A 25,542-nucleotide genomic window follows, 5' to 3' on the forward strand; every position below is an offset into this window, starting at 1 on the left:
AAACTGCCTGGGCTAGGGTGACCTGTTTGGACCATCGGTCCTGGCATTGTCCCCATCGCTGGGTTTTGGGACTTCTGGGGTGGACGGAAGCCTCCAGGGCAGCGGGGCTGTGTGCTCACTGTCCCCACAGCGTAGGGCAGCAGGGACCCATCTGTGCCCACTGGTTCCCCCTGCGCAGCCCTGAGCACCCCACCGTCACCTGGCGCTGGCGCTGGCTTGTCCCCTGCGGTGCTGCAAGAGTCACACGGCTCCTGTCCCCCCAGGATCTGGGCAGCACGGACCTGAAGCGGGAGCGGCTGTTCCTGGTGTGCCAGATCATCCGGGTGGGGCGCATGGACCTGCGGGACAGCCACAGCCGCAAGCTCAGCACGGGCCTGCGCCGGCCTTTCGGCATCTCAGGTGGGGATGGGCTCCATGGAGACTCCCAGGGACTCCCGTGCCACCCCCCTGGCACCCCCCCCAGCCACCACACCAGACTCTGTGATGTCCCTGGGCTGCTCCCACTGTCCCCTTTCCCTGCTTGCAGACCCCAACCCTCTGCATGGCTGCCCCCACACTGCCACCCCCCGTCCCTGCCCAAGGGACACAGGGGACCCCCAGCACAGCGCTGCTGAGGTGTCCCCAGAGCAGCCCTGGGGAGATCCCCTGCCTTCACCTGCCCCCACGATCCTGTTCTGGGCATGGATCATTGGCTGGGGGTGCCCCCCCTGCCACCGTGCCACCTCTGTGTCACTGCAGTGATGGACATCACCGACATCACCAAGGGGATGTGTGACAGTGATGAGGACAAGCAGCACTTCATCCCCGTCCACCTGTGAGTCCCATGGGCAGGGGTAGTGCTGCGGGGACAGTGGGCAGGGAGCAGCACTCCAGGACCTGGCTGGCATGGGGACACCAGCTACCAGAGGACAAGAAGTGCAAGGATCACAGAGAAGAGGTTTCTCCCCTAAATATGGCTTTTCCAGGGTGGCTGCTGATGGTGATTTCCTTCACAATATGATCCGGAAGGTGGTGGAAGGGAAGGACATCAATCACAAGGGACAAGGTAGAGACCCTGTGTCCACTGTGTCCATGCTGTGCCATGAGACTCTTCCCTGGGCCATCTGCTTGTCTCACAAGGCAGTCCCTGCAGGGTCGAGGACTTGCTGTGGCCTCTGGTGGCCCTGACTCCCCTAGCCCGTGCTGTCAGCCCTTAAAAAATCACTGTGGTCCCTACAGGGCTCTGGGTGTCCCTGAAGATGCTGTGGGGAGACCTGAGCCAGGTGAGAAAGGACCACCCACACCTGGTGGACCGCAGCACGGCAGTGGCTCGCAAACTGGGCTACCCGGAGGTCATTATGCCAGGCAAGTGTAGGGGGGAGACAAACCTGGGGTTCTCTGGGGATGCCAGCATGGTGCCAGGACCTGGCTGACGGGGATGTCCCCCCAGGTGATGTCAGGAACGACATCTACCTGACACTGGTGCAGGGTGAGTTCGACAAGGGCAACAAGAAGACACAGAAGAATGTGGAGGTGACCGTCTGTGTCTGTGACGAGGCAGGAAATGTCATGCAGGTACGGCAGGTGTCCCCTGTGTCACCTCACCTCGGGTAGAGCCATCAGCTCCAGTAGCAAAATTGTCTGGAGCAGCTTCTTGGGCCACTGGAGCCCTGAAGCTGCCTGGAATAGAGATCTAGGAATAGAATAAAGATATGGGAAAGGGCTGTGAAGGGATAGAGAGAAAATTGTCCTCCCTTGGGGACAGGGGCCATCCCCAGTGCCCCCAGGCATTCATCCTCAGGACAGGCGGGGTAGGGAAGGAAGGGTCAGACCTGAGTGTCACCTCCCCAGGCTGGCTCTTGCCTCTTGCAGGTGTTCTGACACCAATTCTTGGCTGGCTCCTGAGGAATGGGCTGGAATTGCTGAGGGCCCAGCTGGGCTGGTCCGGGGATGCATCCTCCATCCACAGGGCCAAGCCCTGATGTGCCCTGAGAGGGCCATGTGTCCCTTCAGAGGTGGCACCAGGCCTGGCGAAGGTGGAGGGGACAGCGTTTAGGAAGGTGTGGGCAGGGGGGCTTGGGGAGTGGGATGGAATTCTTGCCTGCGAGGTCATTTGGGCTGATCCCGAGGTATCTCCTCCTGGCAGAACGTGATCCACGCGGGAGCAGGGGACAGCCCCACCAGCCACTACCGCTCTGTTGTCTACTACCAGCAGCGGCACCAGCGCTGGATGGAGACCCTGAAGGTCTGGGGAGCCCCAGGCACAGGAGCTGGGGTGGGACAGGGCTGTAGCCCCTCCAGGCTGTGGCTCTTGCTCCTCCTGTGCCACAGGACCCTGCTGCTGCAGGGGGTCCCCTTCAGGGCAAGCGTTTTTGGGGACAGTCCTTGGTCCCAGCTTGGGGACAATGGAGGTGCTGCCAGGGTCACAGCATGACCCCTTGATGGACACCCAGCATTACCAGCACTGGGAAGGGTGGTCCTGGGAATGGGTGCTGCAGCCCTGTCCCCATCCCAGTGTCCCCAGTTCAGTCTCACTGGTTGACTGGGAAGGATATGGGGTTGGTTTGCAGCAGTGGATGGTCCAGCACAGCCCTTGCCTGGGCAGAGAGGGACATTGCCCAGGTGGGGACTCAGCCCATGCCCGCTGCCCTCACCTTGGCACACGTTTCCACCCAGATTGCTGTTCCCATCGAGGATGTTCACAGGACCCACCTGAGGTTCACCTTCCGCCACCGCTCCTCCAGTGACTGTGAGTGTCCCTTGCTCCAGGCCTTCCTCCCAGCATTGCCTCTCCCTGCCTGCAGGTATGTCCCTGGTCCCCTCTGAGTCCCCCTCACCTCACCCCTGTGTGTCCCTGCCCAGCCAAGGACCGGAGCGAGCGGATTTTCTCCATGGCCTTTGTGAGGCTGATGCGCCCCGATGGCACCACACTACGGGATGGGGAGCACGACCTGGTGCTGTACAAGGTATGGGGGGGCCACAGAGCCCCCAGAGTGGGGGGAGCTGTGGGACAGCAGCACTTCTGGGGCCAGGGTCTCAGTGTCTGAATGAGCCACAGCGCTGGTGGCACGTACCCAAAGTCCCTGAGGATTTGCAGTGCCTCCCTGCTGTCCTCGCCATCCTTGATGGTGGGGCTTCCTGCACACAGTATCTCCAATCCCTGCTCTGCTCCTTTGGAATGACAAGTTTTGTTTGGGAAAAGGTGATGTAAGTGTTTGTGACGGGGAGGGAACGTCCCCGTGGTGTGGCTGCGCTTCACCTGATTTCACCAGCCCTGGCACTGCTCGGGCTTGCTCCGAGAGAGTGGAGGGGAGGGGAAATCGCTGTTCATTTGGGAAAAACACAGTCAGCTCCAATGTTTAGGGGCCCTGAAGGTGCTGCCCCCTTACCTGGTATCCCCTCCCCAGACTGGGGCTGCTGTGACCAGAGGAGCAGGAGGCATGAGCTGGTCCCTGCTGCCAGGGCTCTTCCCTGTGGGTTGACACCTTCCATGGTCCCTGCCTGGCCATGGAACTCCAGTGTCCCTAGGGGTCACCTGCTCCCCTGCCCCTGGGCTGCTGCATGGGAGTGTTCTTGATTTTGGCAACATTATCACAGTTCCTCCAGGCAGAGCCACATCCCTCCCTGAGTACTGCCTTTTTTTGGGGGATGAGCAGACCGGTCCTCCCTGCTAGGGCAACCCAGGACAGAGACAGACCACACTGTTCCTCCCCGAGGCTCCTGCACATTTGAAATAAGTATTATGTCCCTCCTCCCTGCTTTATTTTTGGGCAAAAGACCCAAATTCTTTAACTGCTGCCTTTGCCCTTGGCACTGGCTCTGGTCCCCGGCTCTTTGGGGATTGTCCCCTCCACAGCAGGAGCATTGGGCACCTTTGGGATGTGCCAGTGCTGGCTGTGGCAGTGAGATCAAGCCTCCCACACCTCACTGCTAGGAGAACAAATCCTCCACACCTCCCTTCTGGGTCCCTGTTCCCCTCAGAGAGCTGTCCCTGCCCTCCTGAACCACCACATCTTGAGCTGCTTCGTTCCTTCCCTGTCTGACTCCGGCTCTTCCCGGCAGGCACCGGGGACTGGATTCTGGGAGTCAGAAGCTATTTCATCTTTTTATCTCTGCTTGCCAGAGGAATGTGAGTGAAGGGCTTTTAGCTGCTCAGATCTCTAGATCTCCAGCTGGTCTGAGCTCCAGACAGTTTTCCTTGTGCTGGCTCAGCCTTGGGAAGAACAGAGGGCTCCTGTGTGTTGGCTGCTCCTAGCAGGTGTCCTGGAGGGGAAAAGCCAACAGCAGACAGCACTGTCACCTCCATCTGACCTTCAGTTTGAGGGGTTTCACCCTTCGAGGCTGCAGGCAGGGAAGGATGGATGTCTGTGAGCTGCAGCCTGGCTGGCTGGCTCTGGTCATTTCCTCATGTCCCAGGCTGCCCAACGAGTGGGGAAGATCATTCAGAATCACCCCAGTGAGTCCTCCTGATGGAACATTTTCAGCTTAGACACAGAAACAGGCTGGTTTGTGGGTGTGAAGGCCCTGGTATGGCCATACAGGTGGGAGATGTAGGGTGACAGTGATGCTGTGGGACTGGTGTCCTGCTCCATGTCAGTGTCCCAGTGTGTGCCTGAGCCCCTGGGGACACAGGGGGCCAAGCCTGTCCCCTGGGGCTCCAGCTGTGACCTGTGTTGTGCCCTGCAGGGTGACAGCAAGAAGCTGGAGGACGCCAGCGCGTACCTGTCCCTGCCCTCGGAGCGGAACCTGTCGGAATCAAAGCTCCTCTCTGGCTCCTCCTTCCGTGTGAGCGGGGCCGCGTCGGGTTTAGCCGTGTCCACCCGGGACAGCTTCCAAATCTCCACGCTCGCCTGCTCCACCAAGCTGACCCAGAATGGTGAGTCCTGGTTCCCCATGGTGGGGGAAAGTGGGGCTGTGTCCCCTCCCCGGTGGTGTTCCCAACCGCTGGATCACACTTCTGATGTTCGAGGTGAAAACAGTGGGAACACTGAGCGCTCAGTTACTGTTTAGCCATGGTCAGAATGGTCAAGGCTGTTCCTGGGGAGATCAGCTCGATCTGGGTATTTTGGGGGGCTGCCATCCTTTGGAGAGGAGCAGCAGTGAGTGGAATTCCTGCTTGAATGTGGCTGCAGGAGTCTCCATGACCTTCCTTCAAAACTGGGCTGGGAATTGGAGCTCTGAGGTTTAACCTCCATGCCTGGTTTAGCTCAGGGGAGTTTCCAGCCCTGGTTTGCTCTACACAGGTCAGGACAGCTGAGAAGATTTGTGCCCCCTTGTCCCTGACACATCCCCCTTGGCCAGGGGAAGGACCCACGGGCATGCTGGGCTCTCCTCCCACCTGCTGCAAGGCTGGAAGATGAGAATGGCTCATCCTGCTCTGGCTGAAGTGCAGGGGGCTCCGGGGAAATGGCCTTGTGGTGTTGGGATGTGACACACGGTGACACGTGGCTGCAGGGTCCAGGGCATTGTGGTTCAACGTGGAGGGGTCAGGGATGAGGCTGCTCCATTAATTGCCTTCCTGCAGCACAATTTTGTCTCCCACAGCCGCGACCTATTTAAAGTTTGTGCTTTATGGCCCTGGCATCAGGGGATTTCAGCACTGAGCAGTGGTTGTGTGAGGGGGTTCTGGCTCGTCCTGGCTGCTCCTGGGTGACGAGGATGGAATGGGGGAGCTGGGGATTGGTAACATTGGGATCTGACAGTGAGTGGTCAGTGCTGACTGCCCCATTCCTCCTGCCCAGTGAACCTGCTGGGGCTGCTGAAGTGGCGCTCCAAGCCCAGCCTGCTCTGTGGGAACCTCCAGAAGCTGATGAACGTGGATGGAGGGGAGGTCATCAAGGTACAGTTAGGATGTGCTCCCCCACCTCCCTCTCTGGTTCCTGCACCCACGAGCCCCCACCATGGCCAGAAGCTGGGCCTTGGGCTATGCTGGGATCAGCACTTGAGCTCTCACATCCCTCATGTCCCCCCAGTTCCTGCAGGACACATTGGATGCCCTGTTCTCCATCATGATGGAGCACTCGGAGACAGATGTCTATGACACCCTTGTGTTTGACGCCCTGGTGAGCAGAACCTGTGTGGGTCTGAGCCCCCCCAAGCCCCAGTGCAAAGTGGGCACTGGTTGGACTGGGGCAATGGGGTTTGCTGGTCTGACTGACCCAGCACAGGGCATGGCTGCGTTCTGAGGGACACTATCCCTCTGGGGGGACAATCCCAGTGGGATTCAAAGATGTTTCTCCCCCACCAAGACAAGAGTGATCCCAATGATGGCAGCAAGGCAAGGTGGGGTAGGGTGGCTGTTGCTCTGCCAATGCATCCCCCTGCCCACACCAAGCCATGCCCCTGCCTGCTGCCCACAGGTTTTCATCGTGAGGCTGGTAGCTGACAGAAAGTTCCAGCATTTCAACACGGTCCTGGAGGCCTACATCCGCCAGCACTTCAGCGCCACGCTCGCCTACAAGTTCGTTCTGGGGGATATGGAACAGGGAGGGATGGGCTGGGACAGATGGAACTATGGGGAACGGGGCTGGGACAGCCAGAATGGGGCTGAGACAGCGGGTACAGGGAGGGACAGGGCTGGAATGCCCACGGATATCCCACCCTGCAGGAAGCTGCTGTCGGTGCTGACGCAGTACGTGGAGCAGGCAGGGCGGGGGGAGCCCTGTGAGTCCCTCCCACACACCTTCAAGGCCCTGGAGTACATCTTCAAGTTCATCGTCCGCTCCCGGCACCTCTTCGCCCAGTAAGTGCTGGCAGTGGCTCCCAGTGCTCCCAGTGCCACGCTCTGCAGTGCTCCGGCACCCTGCTGGCTGTGGGGTCTGCGGGAGGGAGGTTCTGTGAGAGTCCCTGTGCTGTGGGAGTGGTGTCAGTGCCATCATCAGTCCCAGGGTTGTGGCAATGGCAGCTCAACCCACCTGGTGCTGTCTGCTGTGGCACCCAGGTTGGCACCTATCACTGCTGGCCATGCTGCTGTGTTGGTTGGTCCCCAGGCAGGCTCCTCCATCGCTGTGAATCCTCTCCTTGAGGATTCTGGCAGTTTTCAGCTTCTAGCCATCCTCTGGATGCTGCTGGGCAATGCTGGTCCACTGTGGGGGTGGGCTGTGCTTGGGGTGGGGAGAGCTCTCTGGCCAGCAGTGACCCTACCCCACAGTGACCCTGCATCACGGTGACCTCTGCCCCAGCCACCCTTGATGGGGATTTCCAATGAGCTCTTACAATCCTCCCACAATGGAGATGGCAAAATGTCCTGGCCAGTCTGTGCCCCTGCACAGCTGGTACAGTTTCCCAGTAGGAAACCCAGTTAGGGTCAGTGGGAGGTGTCCCTGCCCACAGCAGGAAGGTAGAGCTGGAGGGTCTGTGAGGTGCCTTCTGAGCCAAACCCTGCTGAGATCCTGGGATGAGCAGAGGAATGGGCTGGGCACCTCCACGGCTCAAAGGTCGAGGTACCCCCAGGCACCTCCAGAGTGCCCACAGGCCTGGTTTCACATCATGGGGTTCACATCCCAGTCTGGGTGATGACACAAACACCCCTCCTCCGGGCTGGCGTGGGAGAGGAGGAAATCAGAACACGACCATTGGTGTTACCAGAAAAAGCCGGTGACGTTCCTCTTTCGTTCCACGTAAGCAGCACCGAAAGCCAAAGTGTCCTGAGGGAGCAATGGGCAGTGAGGTGGGCAGTGAGGGACCCCCACACACACGTGGCAAGGGCCCCCTGCACAGGGTGGGCACTGGCTGGCACTGAAAGCAGTGGGATTGTCCCATTCCCAGGTGTCCTGGTTCAGCAGGTGGCTGTTTTTTGGGGGGAATGAAGGCTTTGCCTCCTCCACCCCAAGCCCAGGATGTGTCAGGGTCCCTGTGGGTGCTCCCACTGGCAGTGAGGAGCTGTGCTGGGGGTCTCTGTGCCCCCAGGGACTGTCACACACCTCACTTTTCCTCACTCTGTATTATTAATTTGTGTGATTTGAGCCCTGTCTGTCCTCTCCGCTTCCATCCTTTCCCAGTGTCCCACCCATGGCTCCGAGGAGCTCCAGAACATCACACCCAGCACCTGTCTCTCCCTCCTGTATGAGGGCACAGAGCAGATTCCCAGCTTAGAGTGCTCCTGGCAGGAGAAATTAATTACTCGGCGCGTTCACAAACAGCCCCGTGAATGAGTTTGCCTGGAACAGAGACATCCCTGAGGACATTTAGTGATTTTATAGAGCTTCCCTTTATCTCAGCAATCTCAACGTGCAATAACACGGGCTCCTCAGATCCTCTAAGTGCTCTGATCGTGCTGCAATTTGTACAGGCTGTAATCGACAGGAATTGGGTTGTAATTAGAGTCAGTTGCTGCAGATTGCTGGGTCTGGGATTGTCTGTGCTGCTGCTGGAGCTGGACAAGCAGAGCCTGCAGCTCCTGTGAGGAGCCCAGGTAGCTGCAAGGATGATTGAGGCCCCTGTCCTCCACCTTGGGACACCTCCCTGTGTCCCCTCAGGGGCCCCCATGGCACTGTGGTGACGTCTCTCCCTTGCTACTTCCTCCTTGCTGGTTCCTCTGGCTGCTTCTGCTTTTTAGCCATCACCGGGGGTGGCAAAACTTTCCCTGTCAGTGCTCATTGTCCCCCTGGATTTTGAGGCCAAGTTGGACAGGGCTTGGAGCAACCCATGGCAGGGGGTGGGACTGGATGGGCTTCAAGGACCTTCCCAGCCCAAAACAGTCCATGATTCCAGGATTTCCTTACATAGCTGGTGGCTGGGTAATTTTTCCTGCCACTGCCTGGTGTCAGTGACGGGGGAATTACCTCAAACAGTGCCCATTGCAGTGACTCGATTCCTGTGATCACACCTCAGCTTTGCCGTTTTCCTGCAGCTTTGCAAATCCCATGGCTAAAAGTCCCTCATTTAGTTCGCTCTGGTCCAGCTGGTGAGGGGGGCTGGAGGGCTCAGGAGGTTCCTGCTCAAGTGGGACGGTGCTGAACTGCGTTGAAAAATTTTGGGCTGCAGAATCATGGAGAAGAGGCTTTATCTAAATAAGGAAAAAAAATAGTTTTTGTGAGAGGATCTGTGGACATGGTGGATGCCAGGGCTGTCGTAGTGCCAGAGCTGTGACAGTGCCAGGGCTCGCCACTAGATCCAGCCATGAATCCAAAAGTTCATGGCTGAGTATAATTAATTGGGATGGCAGGTGACCCTTGAGCAGAGGCTGGCGGTGCTAGGTGACAGCACAGTGACTCTGGCCATTGCAGGCTCTACGAGGGGAAGGAGGTGGATGAGTTCCAGCGCTCCCTGCAGCGATTCTTCCTCACCCTGAACCAGCTGATGGAGTCCCCCTTGGAGGGTCCCACACTGCTCTCCCAGGTAGGGCAAGGGGTGATGCTGGGGGGGCTCAGCTCTGGTGTGGGGTGGGTGGGAGGGTGCCCAGGCCAGGCACTGGCTGTCCCCATGCTGGGATCACACTCTCTGTGCCCATGCCGAGGTGACACTGTTAGTTTTTTTGGGGTGACACTGTCCATCGTGTGTGCAGACCTCCCATGGTGCCAGAAGGAGCTGCCACCCTGTACGCTATCCCCAGGGTCCCCCCTCATGCACCCTGAGACCACGAGCCCCTCAGTGCACTGGGGCTGTGGTGTGGAGTGGGGTCAGCAGCTCGGTGGCACTGGGCAGATGCTGCCCTGGCTGCCCATGTGCTGAAATCTGCAGAGGAAAAATCTGGGAAGGCTTCCTGGGAATTGTCCCCATCCTGGATTTGGCCTGGCCCCATTCCCTGCATCCAGGACCAGGCTGGCAAAGGGGGCTGAGGGAAGCAGAGCTGCTGCAGGCTGGATGGGTCTGGGATGGGGCTATGCTCTGCACCCACAGCCTCCCAGACGGGGGGAGGCTCCAGAGGATGCTGGTGGGAACCCTGTTTAAAGGCAGCTCTCTGGTGTCTCTGCAGGGAGCAGCCCTGAAGTATCTGCCCTCCATTCTCGAGGACGTGTTTGGGATCTTTGACTCCTCTGCTCTGGGGTACGATCCCTGTGCCCCCACCAACCCCAGCCCCGTGTCATGCTCAGCACCTGCCTCAGCCACTTCTGTCCCCACATCCAGCACAGAGCTGAGGGAGAGGGCAGGCAGGGGGGTCAGGAATTACCTCCTGATCCCCTTACCAGTGCAAAAATGGGAGAGTTCTGCTCAGTCTTAGCAGTTTCCTGTGCTTGGGCAGGGGCTGAGCCTGGGAACTCAGCTCCAGCTGGGTTTGTTTTGGGAATTCAGGCAGGGTTTGTCTGCTGGGTGCCTGTGGTGGGCACAGCTGCCCAGTGGGACCATCCTGCCCCACACAGCTCTGCCCATCGCGGGGTTCCCCCCACCAGCAGCCCCATCCTGACCAGAACCTGGAGCTCCTGGTTTAACCCCTCTCCTGATGGCAGGGCCGTACTGCGGGACTTTGTGGGGAACCTGCTGCCCCAGCGCCTGCTGAAGCAGAAGCTGCAGTCCCTGACTGACATTGCCAGCAGCAAAGCCTTCCAGTCCCACGGTGAGAGGGATCCTGGTGGCCTTGCTGAGCTCACCCAGAGGCCATGGCACAGGATGGGGATGAATCCCTGAACAGGGACCCCTCCTCTGCCTCATACCTGGGGTAGCTCCACAGATGGGGACAATTCCCTCATGCCTGTGCCCCTTTGTTCCCCCCAGAGTGCCGGGAGCTGGTGCTGCAGGTGGCCCTGCCCGTCCTGCAGGAGCTGATCCAGGCAGGTGAGGAGGAGGAAGCCTGCATCGAGCTGCTCAGCAGCATCCTGGAAGTGCTGTACCAGGCCCAGAAGGTAAATCAGGAATCAACTGGGCAGTGAGCTGACCAAACCCCTCTGAGTGGGGTTAAGCACTGATTCCTGGCCAGGATATGTTTGGAGTTCACTGCAGTCAGACAGGGGACTGTGGGTGTCACTATCCAGCAGAAACATCCCAGGGTGGAGCAAAAACTTCATGATTTCCACCTCAATGAGTTTCTGGTGGGTTGCCCAACATCTACATGAGTGGGCAAGGGTCTTCCAGGCCCCTGATGACACTGACCTGAGGGTGGTGGGGACATCATGGGAGGAAGGTGAAGGCAGGAAGGAAGAAAGTGAAGGAATGGAGAAAGGTAGCTGGTCGGTGATTGCCAGTCAGCCCCTGGGAAGTATCACACTCCAAAATGAAGAGTGATGGCCCCAAATGTGAGACAGAGACATGGTGGGCACCCACCCACCCAAATGTGGCCTGTCTGGGGTGGTCTGGGGCCATTCCTGGGTGTCTCAACCCTGCTTGTGGTGATTGCAGAGCGCAGAAAATCTGCGAGCGCGGCACAAGGACCGTGGGGATGTGGAGCTGGTGAGTGTCCCTGCAGCAACACAATGTTTTGGGAATGCACAGGGCTCTGTGTTCTGGTTTTTCAGGAGCCTTCCTCTGTTCCTACCCTTTCTGGCTGCTCTGGGGTCCCTTTTTGAGGCCCTTTGGAGGTTCAGGTGTCACACCTCCAGTGCAGTGACTGGCGCTGTGGGAGCTGAGTTGGACACTGTGTCCTGGGAGGGTGAGGTAGTTCTTTAATCCTCACAGCACCACGAAGCCCAGAAATGGGATGGAAAGTTCAGAAATTGTGGTGAAATGTCTCATTTTGGGCTTAACTTTTAAACCTGAAATAGCCTCTATGGAGAGCATGGTGAGAAGCTTTTGGGGGAGGATTTTGCTCTTGCTTCAACCCCCTGAGAGTTGAACCCACCTTTACCTGCCCACTGCCAGTGCAGCCGTCCCCATCACCCCCAACCATCTTGGGCTGTCCCCATTGTCCCCAGCCAGGTGGCCACTTTGCCAGGGGAGGTGTACAGTGCTGTACAGAGCCATACAGAGCTGTACAGAGACCCCAAATCCCATATTTATGCTGGAGCACATTGCCTTGCTCTGACTCCAGCTGCGGATCAGGCTCCATTCCTGTCTGGCCACCCCAATGCCACCAGCCCTTGAATGAACCACACCATGCTGGGACGTGCCCTGCCATGGCCCTGACACCTCTTACCTTGCAGGCACAGGTGAAGAAACACATCCAGGTGATCCTGGAGCATCTACTCCACACGGTCAATCGCAGGGTGATCGTCCTGGACCGGGAGAACCCGCTGAGGGTGAGTCCCACTGCGCCACTTCCCTTTGGGCACATGGGAGAGGCACGAGGTGTCCCTGGTTTGGGGGCCTGGGTGTGTGTGACTGGCTCTGCCCCTCTCTGGCCCTGCTGCCAGAACCCAGCAGGATGGGGATGGATGCAAGGGATGTGCCCAGTGGGATGCAGGGGAAAGCAGGAGCTTTGCTGGGAGCAGGGGGAGCATAGAGACGAGCGGGAAGGGGGCAGAGGTGCAGGAAAAGCTGTTTTGGGAGCAGTGAGTGAAGGGTTTGGACTGCATTATCTGGAAAACAAAAAAAAAACGGAACCTAGTGAACCGTCGCACTTTTACACGCCAAGAACATGTGCGAGGAGCACGGTGGACACAGATGAAGGGAGGTGGATCAGAGCTCCGCACGGAGCAGCGATGGGAGGTGACAGAGCCAGGGCCAGCGGGGGCTCGGGGTCTTCTCTGGGGACGTGGTGGCAAACCCAGGAGCTGCAGTGCGTCTTGGGGTAGGCTCTGAGCTGTTGTTGTTGGTGTGTGTTCTGGAAGCTCGGAGCAGGGGATTGCCGTGCTGCACCGTGCCACGCTGTGCGCCGTGCCCGGGGAGCTGCGGGGCAGCCGGAGCGGCAGCTCTGCCGCCGGGACCGTGCCGCGATCTCAGCGCCGGGCTGTGATTCAGCCGTGACTCAGGCAGGAGATGCATGCGGGGTCGCATTGGGCTCCATCCTGCATTTCCTCCTCGTTCTCAGGCTCTGTGACTCAGGGCCTGGGGCGGCCGGAGCCGAAAGCGCCGAGCAGCGATGGAGGCGAGGAGGGGGATGAGGGTGGTGCAGCTCAGTCCACGGCAGCAGGGAGTGATCCTTGGCTGTTCCACGCTCTTGCTGCTCCCTCGTGGCTCCACAGGTGCCGTCTGGCAGCTCTCCCAGCACCGCCCATGGTTCCCGTGCTCTGCCGCAGCCTTTGCACTCAGTCGAGGGTCCCAGACCCTCAGTCCAGGCTGCCCCAGCAGTTCCAGCAGCTGGGAAGGGGCAAAAGGACCAAAAACTGCTGTGCCCTCACCAGGACAGCATCCCTCCATCCATCCCGTTGCTGCTGAGCAAGAAGGCAGTTGTGTCCCTGGGCCACTGTCCCGGCTGCACACTCCCGAGTGTCCCTGGCACACGGGATGGGGTTTGACACTGTGTGCAGCTCCTGCGGTGTGAACACCAACGGGAGAGCTGCGGCCAAAGCTGCCCACCCTCCATTCTCCTCTGTGGCTGCAGCAGCCGCTCGCCGTGGCTGGGGAGGGCCAGAGTTTTTGGAGGAGGCTGGATGATGTCCCCTTTCCTGAGGTCGGTGGCCCTGCTGGGAGAGCTGTGGCACTCCTCAGGGTGTGCTCAGACACCCGCTGCTGCCGAGTTTTCCCTCTCGTGGCAGCACCCCACAGAGGCTGGGATATTTGAACTCCTCATTCCTGTCTTCCTATCATCAGCCAGTGCATCCCCACCCACGAGACCCCCGCCCAGCCCACCCTTCCAGCCGGGGGTTTTGGGGACAGGTATCCTCTCTCCATGCCAGAGTCTCACAGAGACCATTTTCCACTGTCTCTGACCAGTGGAAATCCTCGGTGTTCCCAGTTAACCTGCAGGAATCAATGAGAGGGATCGGTGAGCAGCCCCAGCTGTGGGATGGGCACTGATTTGAGCCTGGGATGGGCTGGGGCACCTCAGGGAACCCCGAACAGAGGGAAATCCAGGGAAACAGCCGCTGCCCCCTCCTCATTCTCATCCTCCTCCAGAACAGAAGTGCACAGGCGGGAGAGGATGTAACAAAAATAGCGTCTCCGTGGAATTTATTGAATTCTCCTTAAATACAGCCGCTGCTCCCCTCGCCGTTTCCACACCCGAGCTCCCCGCGTTCAACGGAATGGTTAAAAATAGAAAAGCTGGTGCTACCCAAACCCTACCGAGGGAGGGAGGGAGGGAGGGAGGAGAGGTGGGCAGGGGGTCAGTGCTGGGACGATGCCCCTGCGCTTCGGGCTCACCGGGCACCGCGCTCACAGGAACCAGAAGCATTTGCGCCGGGATTTCTTCACGTCCAGCTTTGTCGGCAGCCTCGACACGGGTGACAGCTCCTGCCTGGGCGGTGAGGTGGTCCCCGCCGCCCCCACCGCCACCCCCGCCGCCCCCAGCGCCGTCGGGGGAGAGTTCGGCCCCGTGTCGCCCTCGATGTGGCTCAGCACCCGCTGGAAGCGACCTTCCTGCTGTCGGAAATCGTGCTCCACGCTGCGGCACGCGGGGCGAGGGGACCGTGTCAGAGGGCAGCATGGCATCCCCTTGTCGCAGCCCCCCACCTGCCACAGCCCCTGGCACCCCAAACACAGCCACAGCCCCTGGCACCCCCGCGGAGCTCAGTGCCTCCAAACACAGCCCTTGAGAAATTCAGTGTTCCCAACACAGCCCTCGGGGAGTTCGGTGTCCCCAGCACAACTCCCAGGGAGTTCAGTGTCCCCAACACAGCCCTCGGGGAGCTTAGATTCCCAAACAAGTCCCCGTGTAGCTCAGTGTCCCCAGCACAGCCTTTGGGGAATTCAGTATCCCCAGATACAGCCCCCAGGGAGATTAGTGTCCCTAGCATATCCCTGGGGAGCTCAGTGTCCCCATCACAGCCCTCGGGGAGTTCAGTGTCCCCAAACAAGCCTCCAGGTAGCTCATCCACCAGTGCATGTTCCCCCAAAGCTGAGTCCTGCTGCACTCCCAAGGGGGCACAGGGACATGGCTGGACTTCCTGGGGTCACTGCACACCTCTGAGAGGGGACATCCTGCTGTGTGTGCCTTCAGAGAGCCCCTGCCCATATCCTGTGGGCTGTGAGGGGTTCTGGGGCTGGATCCCTCCCAAACAGCTGCCCCATCCCGCTGGGGCATCTCAGCCTCCCTTCTGCCAGAGGCACAGACCAATATCAGCCTGACCTCGTGGCCCGGGGTCTTTTGGGGTGGGTCCTTCACAGCTGCCTCCCCTGCCCCATCCTTTTGCTCCATCCTCTGTATCCAGCCCCACTGACAATGCCATGGCATTGTGTGTGGACGCTGGCCTGGATGGGGACCAGTGCTGAGGTGGAGGGGGGCAAGCCAGGAGGGGTCTGTGGGACCCCTGTGAGCAATGAGCCCCCTGGAGAGGGGTTGTGTGTCCCAGGGGCCGTGGCTGAGGACATCAGGAAGTGATGAGAGCATGCAAGGCTCTGTTGCTGCTCATCACACGGCTGGCGAAGCTGGAATTAGGGTGTCCCTGATCTGGGTAGGTGAGGGGGACTGTGCCCCCCACCACAGCTCTCAGGTTTCCTGCCCATGCTGGAGTCCTCAGTGTCCCTACAGGTCCAGGTCCCTAGAGCCGTTGCTGTCCCCTCAGGCCCTTGCTGTGCCCACAGTGTCACTGCAGCCTTCGGTGTCCCTGCAGCCTCGGGTGTCCCCGCAGCCCCCAGTGTCCCCGCAGCACCCTGTGGCGCGGGCTGGCTGCTGGCAGCCACGTGCTGCAATGTTCCCTCACACGGAAAACACATCAATCTCCTCACACCAGCCATGTCCCATCGGATCAGCGAGGTGCCACGGAATGTGCCCGGGAAGGCGCACGTGGCGCAGCCACCGCGCGCACGGGGAGCTCCCTGCGAGCCCCCCGGCACGCTGACACCTCCTGTCACCTCCCTTCATGAGGACAAGGAGTGTCCCAACCATTTCTAGAAAAAAGGGCGTGGAGTGCAGGGTGTAATAGGGGAAGGAGTGCTGGGGGTGCTGTCCCTGCTCTCTCACCCTGTGTTCCTCCAGAGCCTCTCCTCATCCCACGGGTGGCAGTGAAACCCACGGCGAGTCCCCAGCAGGATCTTGCCGTTCTGGGGAGCCACCTCCCCCAGATGTGACATCTGTGCCACTGCCATGCTGCGTGGAGACAGGCTCGTCAGGCCTAATTAGTCTGAAGTCCCCCAGGAGCTAAAGGGGGAGTGTGGAGCAAGTGTGTGTAGGGAGCAGGAGCTCCAAGGGGACACAGGGACAGGAGGGGACCCCAGCCAGGCACCCCCAGCCTGAGGTGCCCTGAGGAGAGGGCACAGTGCTCACAGAGCATGGCAGGGCAGATGTGTGCCATGGTGATCAGGCACCACAGAGCATGGCTTGGGACCAGCTCACCATGTCCTACACATCCCAGTGCTAACAGCATCAGCCTAATTAACAGCAAAATGGGAACACACCTGGCCAGCCATCTGCACTGCAGAGGGGATGGCCAGAGGGGCAGAAGGACACCCAGGGGTGCCTGGAAGGGCAGAAAGCTTTAGCAAAACTACAGCCTTCCCAATTCCCCCAAAGATGGTGCTTGGGGGGGGCACGAGATGCCTTTTCCCATACGCCAAATGGGATCTGAGGAGACAGGACAGCAGAGAAAGGGGCTTCCATGCCCTGGCCCAAAGCCAATGCTGGGAAGCAAAGCCCAGGCTCTGTGTTCCCAAACCATAGAGAGGGGCAGGAACCCATCTGCGGCATCTGTGTGGATCTGGCACAGGGACAACAGGATGCAGCCTGGATTTGGAGCGAGCCCACGCACCAGCCGCTAGCGAGGTTTCCCCGATAGATTGCTGTTACAGGAGACAAATGCTCTGCCATTGTGCCAGAGCAGCCCCCTTCCAGATGCTGCTCCTCCACGGAGATCACCCGGGCTGATCCTGGGAGCAGGAGCTGCTCCCCGTGGGGAGGAAGGCACAGATCCAGCCCAAGTGACAGCCCAGACACCCAAGAGTGGTCTGTGTGTGGTGCCCCCCAACATGGGGACACGAGGTGCAGGCTTGACTGTCACCCTCCCTCCTGCCTTACAGCCAGTGGAGAAGTCTGGGAGCGCAGGGAAGCAGAACCCATGGGATGCTTGGAGCCAGGGCTGGCCCTCACCTGTAGATGATGCAGGCACAGTCCCGGCAGGTCCCGCAGTTGGCGATGTCCTGCCCGGTCCGGTACGAGTGTCGCCTGTGACAGAGATGTGCCGTGAGCTTGGAGACCTGGTCTGGGTCTGTCAGAGTCCTCTGCTGCCCCTGGTCCCTCTGTGTCTCTGTGCTCCCACCCCAGCAGCCAGGACTCTCCTCCCTGGATTCCAGCTCCTTTTCCCCCAGGGACTCAGATTCTCTTCTCTCTGTATCTCAGCCCTTCTCCTCCTGAATCCCAGCTCCTCTTCTTCTCTAGGATCCATCTCCTCTCCTCCCTGGATCCTACCCCTTTCCTCTCTGAGATCCCAGCCTCTCTCCCCCATGCAATCCCAATTAATACCGAGCCAGGTACTTCTCAGCTTTGCAGATTTCTCTGATGGAAGCAAACCAGTGCTGGGCAAAGTGGCATCTCCAAACCCTACCCACTGTGTCTTCCCATCCCAAGCCGCATCCCAAGGGTCCCCAAACCTGCAGCCCCGAGGTCACTACACATCTCCCCACGCATGGTGCCATGGAGGGAGCACAAGGCACATGGTGGTGCTCTGGCACAGCAGTGCCCTGGCAGATGGGCACCAGGAGATGCTCCAGACTAATCTCCAGCCTACGCCAGACTCAGAATTTATCTTTTTGATGCTTTTGTATCAGAGCATCCTTCTCCTCCTCTGGGAAGGTGCACAGGATTTGGATTAAGCAGATTCCTGCCTGGGCTCAGCCCATGCTGCTGCATCCTCCTCCCTCCCCACAGAAGGGGTCTTCACCCCACGTCTCTGCTGCTAGACCCCAACCCTGAGACACCCTGATCCCAAGGGCTGCACTGGGGTCCTCCTGCACCCCAGCACTGCTGGCAGGTGCTCCCTGATGGTCCCTTCTCATTCTGCTCTGTACAAAAGGAGCCCTGTGAATGCTGTTGGTCCATTTGGGACCCCTTCCCCCTGTCTCCGTTGCCCCTTCATGGCTGTGGATTTTGGGGGCACAGCTGAAAGAATGTGTCCCACATGCACGTCACATTTCCCCATTCGTCCTCCTGTTACTTGACCTTGACCAGGGTTGTTCTCAGCACTCAGAAACTGGGTCTGTTAATGCACCAAATTACACACTGCAATGGGGATTGATTCTGCCAGCACCTGAATTAGATCATGAGGCCCTTTATATATATGTGTGCGTGTGTGTGGTATGTATATGTGTGTGTGCCTGCTGAAAGAGCTCATCCTGGGGTAGTCGTTTATGTTTTATATATATATATAAATTTTTGTGGGATGTTGCTGGTGGTTGGTGCCAGGATGTCTCAGGGCTGCCGTGATGCACAGTGGGCACCTGGGATCTGACCTGGGGCAAATGAGGCTGTGCTGTTCTGCAGCCTAAAGACACCAGGATAATGTTTTATGTGATTTCCTAACCCTGGATTTCCTATCTCTGGGCATCTTGCTTGCCTGTTTGACTGTATCAGTAAATTGAGTTGAGGTCTTAATTAAGATGCCCTGTACCCCCAAGAGGTCCCTCCCCACTGACAGTGCTCCAGGGGTGGCACAGAGGCAGTGTTCCCTGTGCTTCACTCACAGCCAAAACCATCTGATTTAATGGATGCATCACGGCAAACTTGGGCATCAGATTTCACAGGATGATGCCAGAACCAGCACCCCTTGGGGGTTTGTTGGTTGCCCTCATGTGAGATGAGTTTGGAGCATTTCACCTTCAGGCCATTGTGGGCTGATCTAGAACACCTTGCTTCATTTGGCAAATCTGCCTGAGAGGCCAAGAAACGCTGAGCAGGTCCTGGGAAGGGCAGGATTGGGGTGCTGGGCATCTCCCTGGGATGCAGTCACATCCATCACGGGGGCACCAGCCACTGGATTTGTGCCAAAGGTACCTCCACGGATGGGGCAGGGATGTGGTGCCTGGCTAAGCCTGCCGTTGGGATGTGACATTCTAGATCCCTGGTCCCAGTGGGCAAATCAGCTGCACCTGAGCCAGGCAGGGGCCCAGCACCTCGTCATCCCCCAGACCTGCACCCCTGCACCCAGCTCTGGCACGGGGAAGGCACTGTGTGTATGTGAGGCCTCTCACCAAGACATGGAGCCACGTGCACATGGACAGCAACTCTGAGTTTCTCAGACTGAAACACATTCAGGAGGCAGCAGCATCCAAATCTCTGTCAGGGTCCCCCATCGTACATCCCCAGCTCCCGGGGACATTGTCCCCACAGCCCCCCCACTCTGTCCCCTCCTACTCACCCATCCCGCTGCGCCTCCTTCTTCTCCAGATCCTGGATGACATCCAGCAGCACCCGGATGGTTTGTTGGCTGGTCTCCAGCACCCCTTCCAGGGACTGCAGCTGGGAATGCAGGTCCCCCTGCTCCCCGGGCCCCCGGGGGCTCTCTCCCTGAGATGTCCGGGCGTCCTCGTCCCTCGCTGGTGGTCCCACCGGCCCCTTGGCCACCACCACCAGCTGCAGAAGGTCCTGGACGTGGTGCAGCTTGTCCGGCTGTTCAGCGGCGAGGCAGGGCTGTCCGTGCCGGGGGGTCTCCCCTGCCCACCCTGCCGCTTGTGTCCCCACGCTGGGGCCCTGTGAGGCTGTGGACAGCGGCTCCCTGGACCCCTCGGGTCCCGCCCAGCCATGCCCGGGCTCGGCGGCGCGGAGCCGGCTGCAGGTGCCGATGGCAGCTGGTGTCTTGTCCGGCGTGGCGGTGGCCGAGCCGTGCCAGCCCGGCGCTGGCGAGATGGGGGCTGGCGAGGCGCAGCAGGGTCCCCCCCACAGCGTGGCGCAGAGCTGGTGCTGGGGTGGCGGGGGTTCCCGCGGGGGCTTGCCCTGAGGTGGCCGGAGGAGGCCGTGGGTGTCCGTGGCGGGGACGGGCTGCCGGCGGTGCGGCGAGGGCTGGCACGGGGGCGCTGGGCGGCCGCAGGGCAGGGTCCGCTCCGAGTCGCTCCTGCCGAGCCCCCGCTGCTCGGGGGGCGGCCTGGGCTGGCCGCAGGGCACGGAGGCCGGGCGTGGGGTGACCCCGTGGGTGCCCCGGGGGCTCCCGCGGAGCTGGGCACAGGTTGGGGGTGGCGGGCAGGGCTCGGGGGCGCAGCTTTGCACCGGAGGGGCGCAGCGGGCAGCGGGGCAGCCGGCCGTGCCCTGGTAAGGGGGAGGAGGGTCCCTGGGTGGTGGCGGCGGTGGTGTGCGGCGCACCTTGGCGTGCTGGGCGAGGACCGCGGGGCGGTCATGGGTGGGGAGGCCGCCGGGGGACCGGACCCAACCGGCCACGGTGGGCACGGCCGCTCCCGGGCACCGGGCGCTCGCCACGGCGGGCGGTACCGCATCCCCCGCCACATCGCAGACGCTCTTGCTACGGGGCTGGGGGGCCGGGAAGGGCTTCTGGAGGCTGGGGGAGGTCTGGATGGCGGTGCTCATGCACGCCTTCCTGGGCATGGGCAGCGTCAGCGAGCCCGGCTGCGCCTGGGGCCAGCTGCGCCGCGAGGCACGGAGAGCCGCCGGCTCAGGGGGGTCCCTGGGGGGCGGCGAGGCACGTGGGGTGTTGTGGCCGGGGCCGGCCGCGGGCCCGGGCGGGGGGCTGTCCGCCCTCCCCGCGCCGGCCTCCACCAGGTCCTTGAAGCGGACCTGCTGCGTGCGGTTGCGCCGGCGCTTGAGGCGGCTCTCGATGTCGGGCGAGTCGCGGTTGAGCAGCACCGAGCGCACCGTCATGGCTTTCTCCTGGCTGCCCTCGCCGGCGGGGGCCGGGCCGGGCACGGGCTCGCGGCTGACCATGGCTCAGGGCCGCGGGGCCGGGGTGCTGCGGCGGGGCGCGGGGGGGCCGAGCGCCGGCGACCGGAGCCCTGAGCTGCAGCCGTTCCCGGAGCTGCTGGGGCGGCGGGCAGCCTCATCCCGCGCCGTCACGGACAGGGGATGCTGGGCGGGAGGTGGGCGAGGGGCCGCCGGGCATGCTGCCCGCCGCCCGGCCCTACAGCCCCCGGCTCGCCGCCCCGACAGCCCTGCCCGGCACCGCGGCTCCCCGCCGGCGTCCGCAGCCCATCGTCCCGCCGCGGCCTCCCGGGCTCAAAGCCGCCAGCTGCGGACCGCCCGGTGCCGGCCGTGCCCGCCCATGGCTCCCGGACCTGCGGGGATAAAGAGAGGTGCGTCAGACCCGGCCACGCCACCGCGGTCCCCGAGGACACAAGTGTCCCCGTGGAACTGCCGGCCTCTCCCGCCTCGGCTCCCTCCCAGCCCACCATCACCAAACGCGAAGAGACAGGCTTTGATCTGCGGCGCTGCCTCCTCAGCACAAAGGGAGAAAGGAAAAGAAAGCCCTTTAGCATAAACACGTTCCGAGTTCACAGCTCAAATCAAGCAGAAGCAGCTGTTAAAAATAGCTCTGCCTCGCCGGGGCTGGTGCCTCCTGCGCGGGGTGCGGGCGGCGGGAGGGCAGGGCGAGGGCCAGGGCAAGGGGCTCCCGTGGGGGCGGACGGACGGACGGACGGACGGACGGACACGGGGCACTCTCCGCACGCGGGACACCCGCCGCTCACGGGCACCAGCTCTGCGGGGGATGGACAAGGCGTGGGGCACCCCATCCAGCACGGGACATGGCATGGGATCCATCCTGCCAGAGTGACACAGGGGACCCATCACGAGTGAGGCATGACCAGATGGGCACGGGGGACATGTCACGTCTGGTTGTGGCCGGACTGGGAACCAGAGGTGCTGGTTGGGCTGCAGGCATGGGGGACCACCTCTGTGAGCGGTGGGGAGACCGTGCTTTGTGGACGCGGAGCCACTTCAGACACATGAGAGCCAGCAGGAGGGAGAACCTTCAGTAAGACCGGGGGATGTCACTGACGCCGGCAGCACTTCACAGGCGACGCAGGGGCGGGACCCGGGGTCACAGGGGGATTGCACCGAACTATATCCCCAACCCTGCCATCGTCCCCGTCCCTGCCATCGATCCCGCACAGCTCTGCAGGGCTCCTCCTCCCCACACATGCAAGGCGAACCACTCCGCAGCCCTGTCCCAGAGCTACCCCCAGCTCCCACCCCCGTGCCCACCTGGCTCTGCCTCTGCCCACTGAGCCGCCGGCGGCTGCCCCGGCCCATCACACTGCCCGGGCACCAGGAGCACGGGGCACACCGGGAGCCTTGCTGGGACGTCCCGGGGTGCAGGGGAGGCTGTCGGCTCGTTTTGGGACGCAGCCAAAGACAGAGATTCCAGCCGCAGCGAGCAGCGGTTCAGCTTTGTCGCACCACACCACGTCCCGTGTCCCACATCCCCGTGGTCCCCGCCCCAGATCACAGCCCGGTGCTCTCGCATTGCCCCCGCAACCTCTCCACAAGCCGAAGCAGGAGCCTCGCTGGCTCCGCAGCCCCCCTGCCCTCACTGCGGACGAACACACGGCTCAGACACCCCCGGCCCCCTCCCTGTCTTGCCTTGTGCCGGCTGGCACGAAGCGCTGACTCAGCACAGCAGCCCGGAGTCCCCAGTGCCGGCACAGCCAAACTTCCAAGCGCTGCGTGCCGGTGCCCCGTGCCTGCCCACGCCGGCAGTGAGCACTGATCCAGAGGAGCAGGGAGCTCTCACAGCCCTCCCTGCGCCCACCCCGGCCCTGCACGCCCCGGCGCCTCCGCACACCCTGCTCCGTGTTCGTCGGGATGCTGCTCCACGCTCCGGCCAGCCGCCCGGCGCTTCCCTTCCCGGGCTTGGAGCCGTGCCCAGACACCCGGAGATGTCTGCGAAGCAGGATGAGACGAGGGATGGGATGGGGCTCCTCGTTAGTATGGACAGCAACAGGCGGAGGAGGGAGCTGGCTGGGGCTGGAGCCAGAGGCGTCCGTCCTCTCTTCCTGCATCACCACATCCCTCCTGGCCCGGGGCACGCTGACCTGGGCAGAGCCTGCCGGGATATCCGCGGCCGTGGGATGAGCCACCCCTGAGGTCCGCTGAGGTCACAGACGTGGGGTTACCTCTCTCCTTGTGCCACAGCGATGGCCGGTGCCCAGAGTTTGGTGCCTCCTGCCCGAGCCCCCAGAAGCATCCTCGGCTGCGGCCGTGCCAGGAAGGGCAACATACCGAGGGCGGAGGGATGCTGGCCACATCTCCGTGCTGGAGCCGCCGAGCACTCCAGAGGAGCGTGAGTGTGGCCAGCCTGCTCCGGAGGGGTCCTTAATGGGGGCGTGGGGCAGAGGGTGCTGGGATCGGCTCCAAGGGCTGGGCACGGGACAGGAGCGCCGCTGGCACGGTCCAAGGGCAGGACCAGCCCTGTGATGCTGCGATGGGACCCTCGCCAAGCCGAGGCTGACACAGCGTGGGACGAGGCCGTTCCCCTGCCCACGCAGCAAACGCGGCGCTGTCACTCAGCGGGGCCTCGCCGGAGCACCCTCGGCCCTCCCGAACCGCAGGGAGATCAGAGACGAGCCACAAGGACAAAGGGAAGCCTATAAATTATACATGGAGCAACTCCGTTTGGGAACAGTTCTGAGGATGTCAAACACCCACGCCAGGACCCTCCCACGCTTCCCTGCGTTTTCTCTGTGCTGTGGTTGGATTTAGTGCCGTGCTTGGGCACTGTTTGCAGCACACCAGCATCTCCGAGCATGGATAATGAGTCCCACTGTGGGACAGGATCAGGATGATGCAACCTAGGGGCTGCTCTGTCTGTTGGACTCTTCTGGACTATCCCTGAGGAACCAACTCTTGCTGATGGCTCCAAAGGGCATCTCTGAGGCACCTGGCACTCAGCTGCACCAGCACTTCCCAGCCACTCTTCAAACACATTTACTGGGAAATAGTGCTCAGCACCTCAATCCTGTGGCTGTTGCAGCCCCTCCAAGGTCCTGAGCCCACCACAGCCCCTTCCAGGAGTCACTCCTCCCCACAGGAGAGACCTGTGCAACCTCCTGGGGCCAAAGCAGGAGCCCTGGTGCTCCTGCTGGACATCGGGGTCCTACTTGGAGTGGTCTTTGGACAGCGACCTCAGGAGAGCCCAGTGGGTGGCACAGGGAGCCACAGAGCCCAGACATGGTGATCTGGGGGATGCAGGTGGGCTGGAACCGTTCAGGGAATGGATTTGGTGCTTGACTAATCCCCTCTGAAGGATGGCAGCATGAACCAGCCACGCCAGTCAACGCGGGCCTGCGGAGAACATGGCTCATCAAACCCATTTGCTGCTGGGCTTGATGAGGTTCCACATTTGGTCAGTGGAGGTAAAAGCCTCGGCGGAGCACACTCGGATTTCTGTGGGGCATTTGACATTTCAACAAAGAAAGCAGGATGATCCCAAAGCAAAGTGGCACACGTTAAGTGGATTAAAACCAGCTAACCAGCACATCTCTGCTTGTAACCATCCCGCGGCCCTGACCACAGAGGGGAGCTAAGGAAAGGGGAGAAAATGAAGAGCAAGGAAGGAAAAAAAGTCAGTACAGAAACAGGCAAGGGGCATGGAACAGAGGCCGTGCAGGATGGGGCTCTCTGTGACTGCTCCAAGCTCCACTCACAGCAGCTGGAAATGCATGTTGGCAGGTTGGAGAAGCAACTTCCTTAAAAAGTGAGGCCAGCTGGCATAGGAACAGCTTGGAAAGGTTTAGCACAGTGGTGGACCCTCCATCTCAGCAATTTTTTAAGGTCTGAGTGTTTTTCTCCTCTGTTTCCTATGGGAATTCCAGGCTATGGATAAGGTGAGACAGCAGGTCACATCGGTGGTGTACAGGTGAACGCAGGTGATGCCACTGTGACACAGCGGATGCCATGAGTTCTGCAGCAGTGGGTTCTGCTGGATGCTCACACAGTTGGGAATGATCTCTCCTCCACTGAGTGACCCCAGGAGCTAAAGGAGTGTCAGGAATCTCTTCCCATGGATGCCTCTTAGGGTCCCAGCACTGGGTTTCTCTGGCGTTGATGGGTGGTGAATTTTGTGAGTAAGAGGCACTAAACCTGCCAGGTTTGCGTCATAGAATACATCTCTGATGGTGCAGAGCTGACCTCAGAGGTCAGAGCACTGCTTCACACTGCCCTGTGTGGAAGGTTACCTGCCAGCTTCAGCCCTTTCTCCACCTATCCTCTCCCTCACCCTTGCCAGTAGTGCTGTGGAAGAGGGAAAAATGGAGCAGACACATAAATCTTCTCTTCAGGACAGAGGAAGCCAGGAGATGAGATTTATGAGAGAGGAAGTCAGGTTCTCCTGGAACTGCAGAGGAGAGAAGTGAATGACCTGGCTCTGCTCGCAAGGTAGTGCCTTTGTGGGACAACACATCTGATTTTCCTGATCTCCAGAGAGGAGAGAGGTGCTCCTGGCAGTGGAGCAGGGCAGCACTGGAGGATGAGGTGCTGGAGGGGCAGGAACCAGGCTCATGACACATCACTCCACAGCAGAGCCTAATCCTGCCTTGGCTCTGGGAGGACTCGAGGCCTTTGTTCTCGGATCAGAGCATGTGTGGGACTCAAGGATGGAGGACTTGGAGCAGCTCCTCAGGCAGCTTGCACACCCAAAATCTGGTTCCTCGCTGAGGAAGCTCCACCACAAAGCCAGCTCATGCCCTGCCCTCATGCTTCTCTTGGAGGCTCTTCCAGAA

General features: G+C 60.8%; 1 protein-coding gene across 1 annotated transcript in view; it reads left to right on the plus strand.

Moving 5' to 3' along the window:
* Positions 1-25,542, plus strand: part of LOC134044167 (dedicator of cytokinesis protein 2-like) — a 44,207-nt gene that overhangs the window by 4,421 nt on the left and 14,244 nt on the right. Inside the window, exons 10-28 of the mRNA XM_062493272.1 lie at positions 264-399; positions 739-814; positions 966-1,045; positions 1,219-1,344; positions 1,430-1,554; positions 2,126-2,224; positions 2,656-2,728; positions 2,842-2,945; positions 4,666-4,855; positions 5,721-5,818; positions 5,952-6,041; positions 6,339-6,439; positions 6,587-6,721; positions 9,207-9,318; positions 9,896-9,966; positions 10,368-10,474; positions 10,633-10,760; positions 11,254-11,304; positions 11,994-12,089. Coding sequence (XP_062349256.1) covers positions 264-399; positions 739-814; positions 966-1,045; positions 1,219-1,344; positions 1,430-1,554; positions 2,126-2,224; positions 2,656-2,728; positions 2,842-2,945; positions 4,666-4,855; positions 5,721-5,818; positions 5,952-6,041; positions 6,339-6,439; positions 6,587-6,721; positions 9,207-9,318; positions 9,896-9,966; positions 10,368-10,474; positions 10,633-10,760; positions 11,254-11,304; positions 11,994-12,089 — 1,998 coding nt within the window. The remainder of the gene's footprint in view (positions 1-263; positions 400-738; positions 815-965; positions 1,046-1,218; positions 1,345-1,429; positions 1,555-2,125; positions 2,225-2,655; positions 2,729-2,841; positions 2,946-4,665; positions 4,856-5,720; positions 5,819-5,951; positions 6,042-6,338; positions 6,440-6,586; positions 6,722-9,206; positions 9,319-9,895; positions 9,967-10,367; positions 10,475-10,632; positions 10,761-11,253; positions 11,305-11,993; positions 12,090-25,542) is intronic.

Source organism: Cinclus cinclus, chromosome 5 (assembly GCF_963662255.1).
Source record: "Cinclus cinclus chromosome 5, bCinCin1.1, whole genome shotgun sequence".
Classification (NCBI taxonomy): Eukaryota; Metazoa; Chordata; class Aves; order Passeriformes; family Cinclidae; genus Cinclus; species Cinclus cinclus.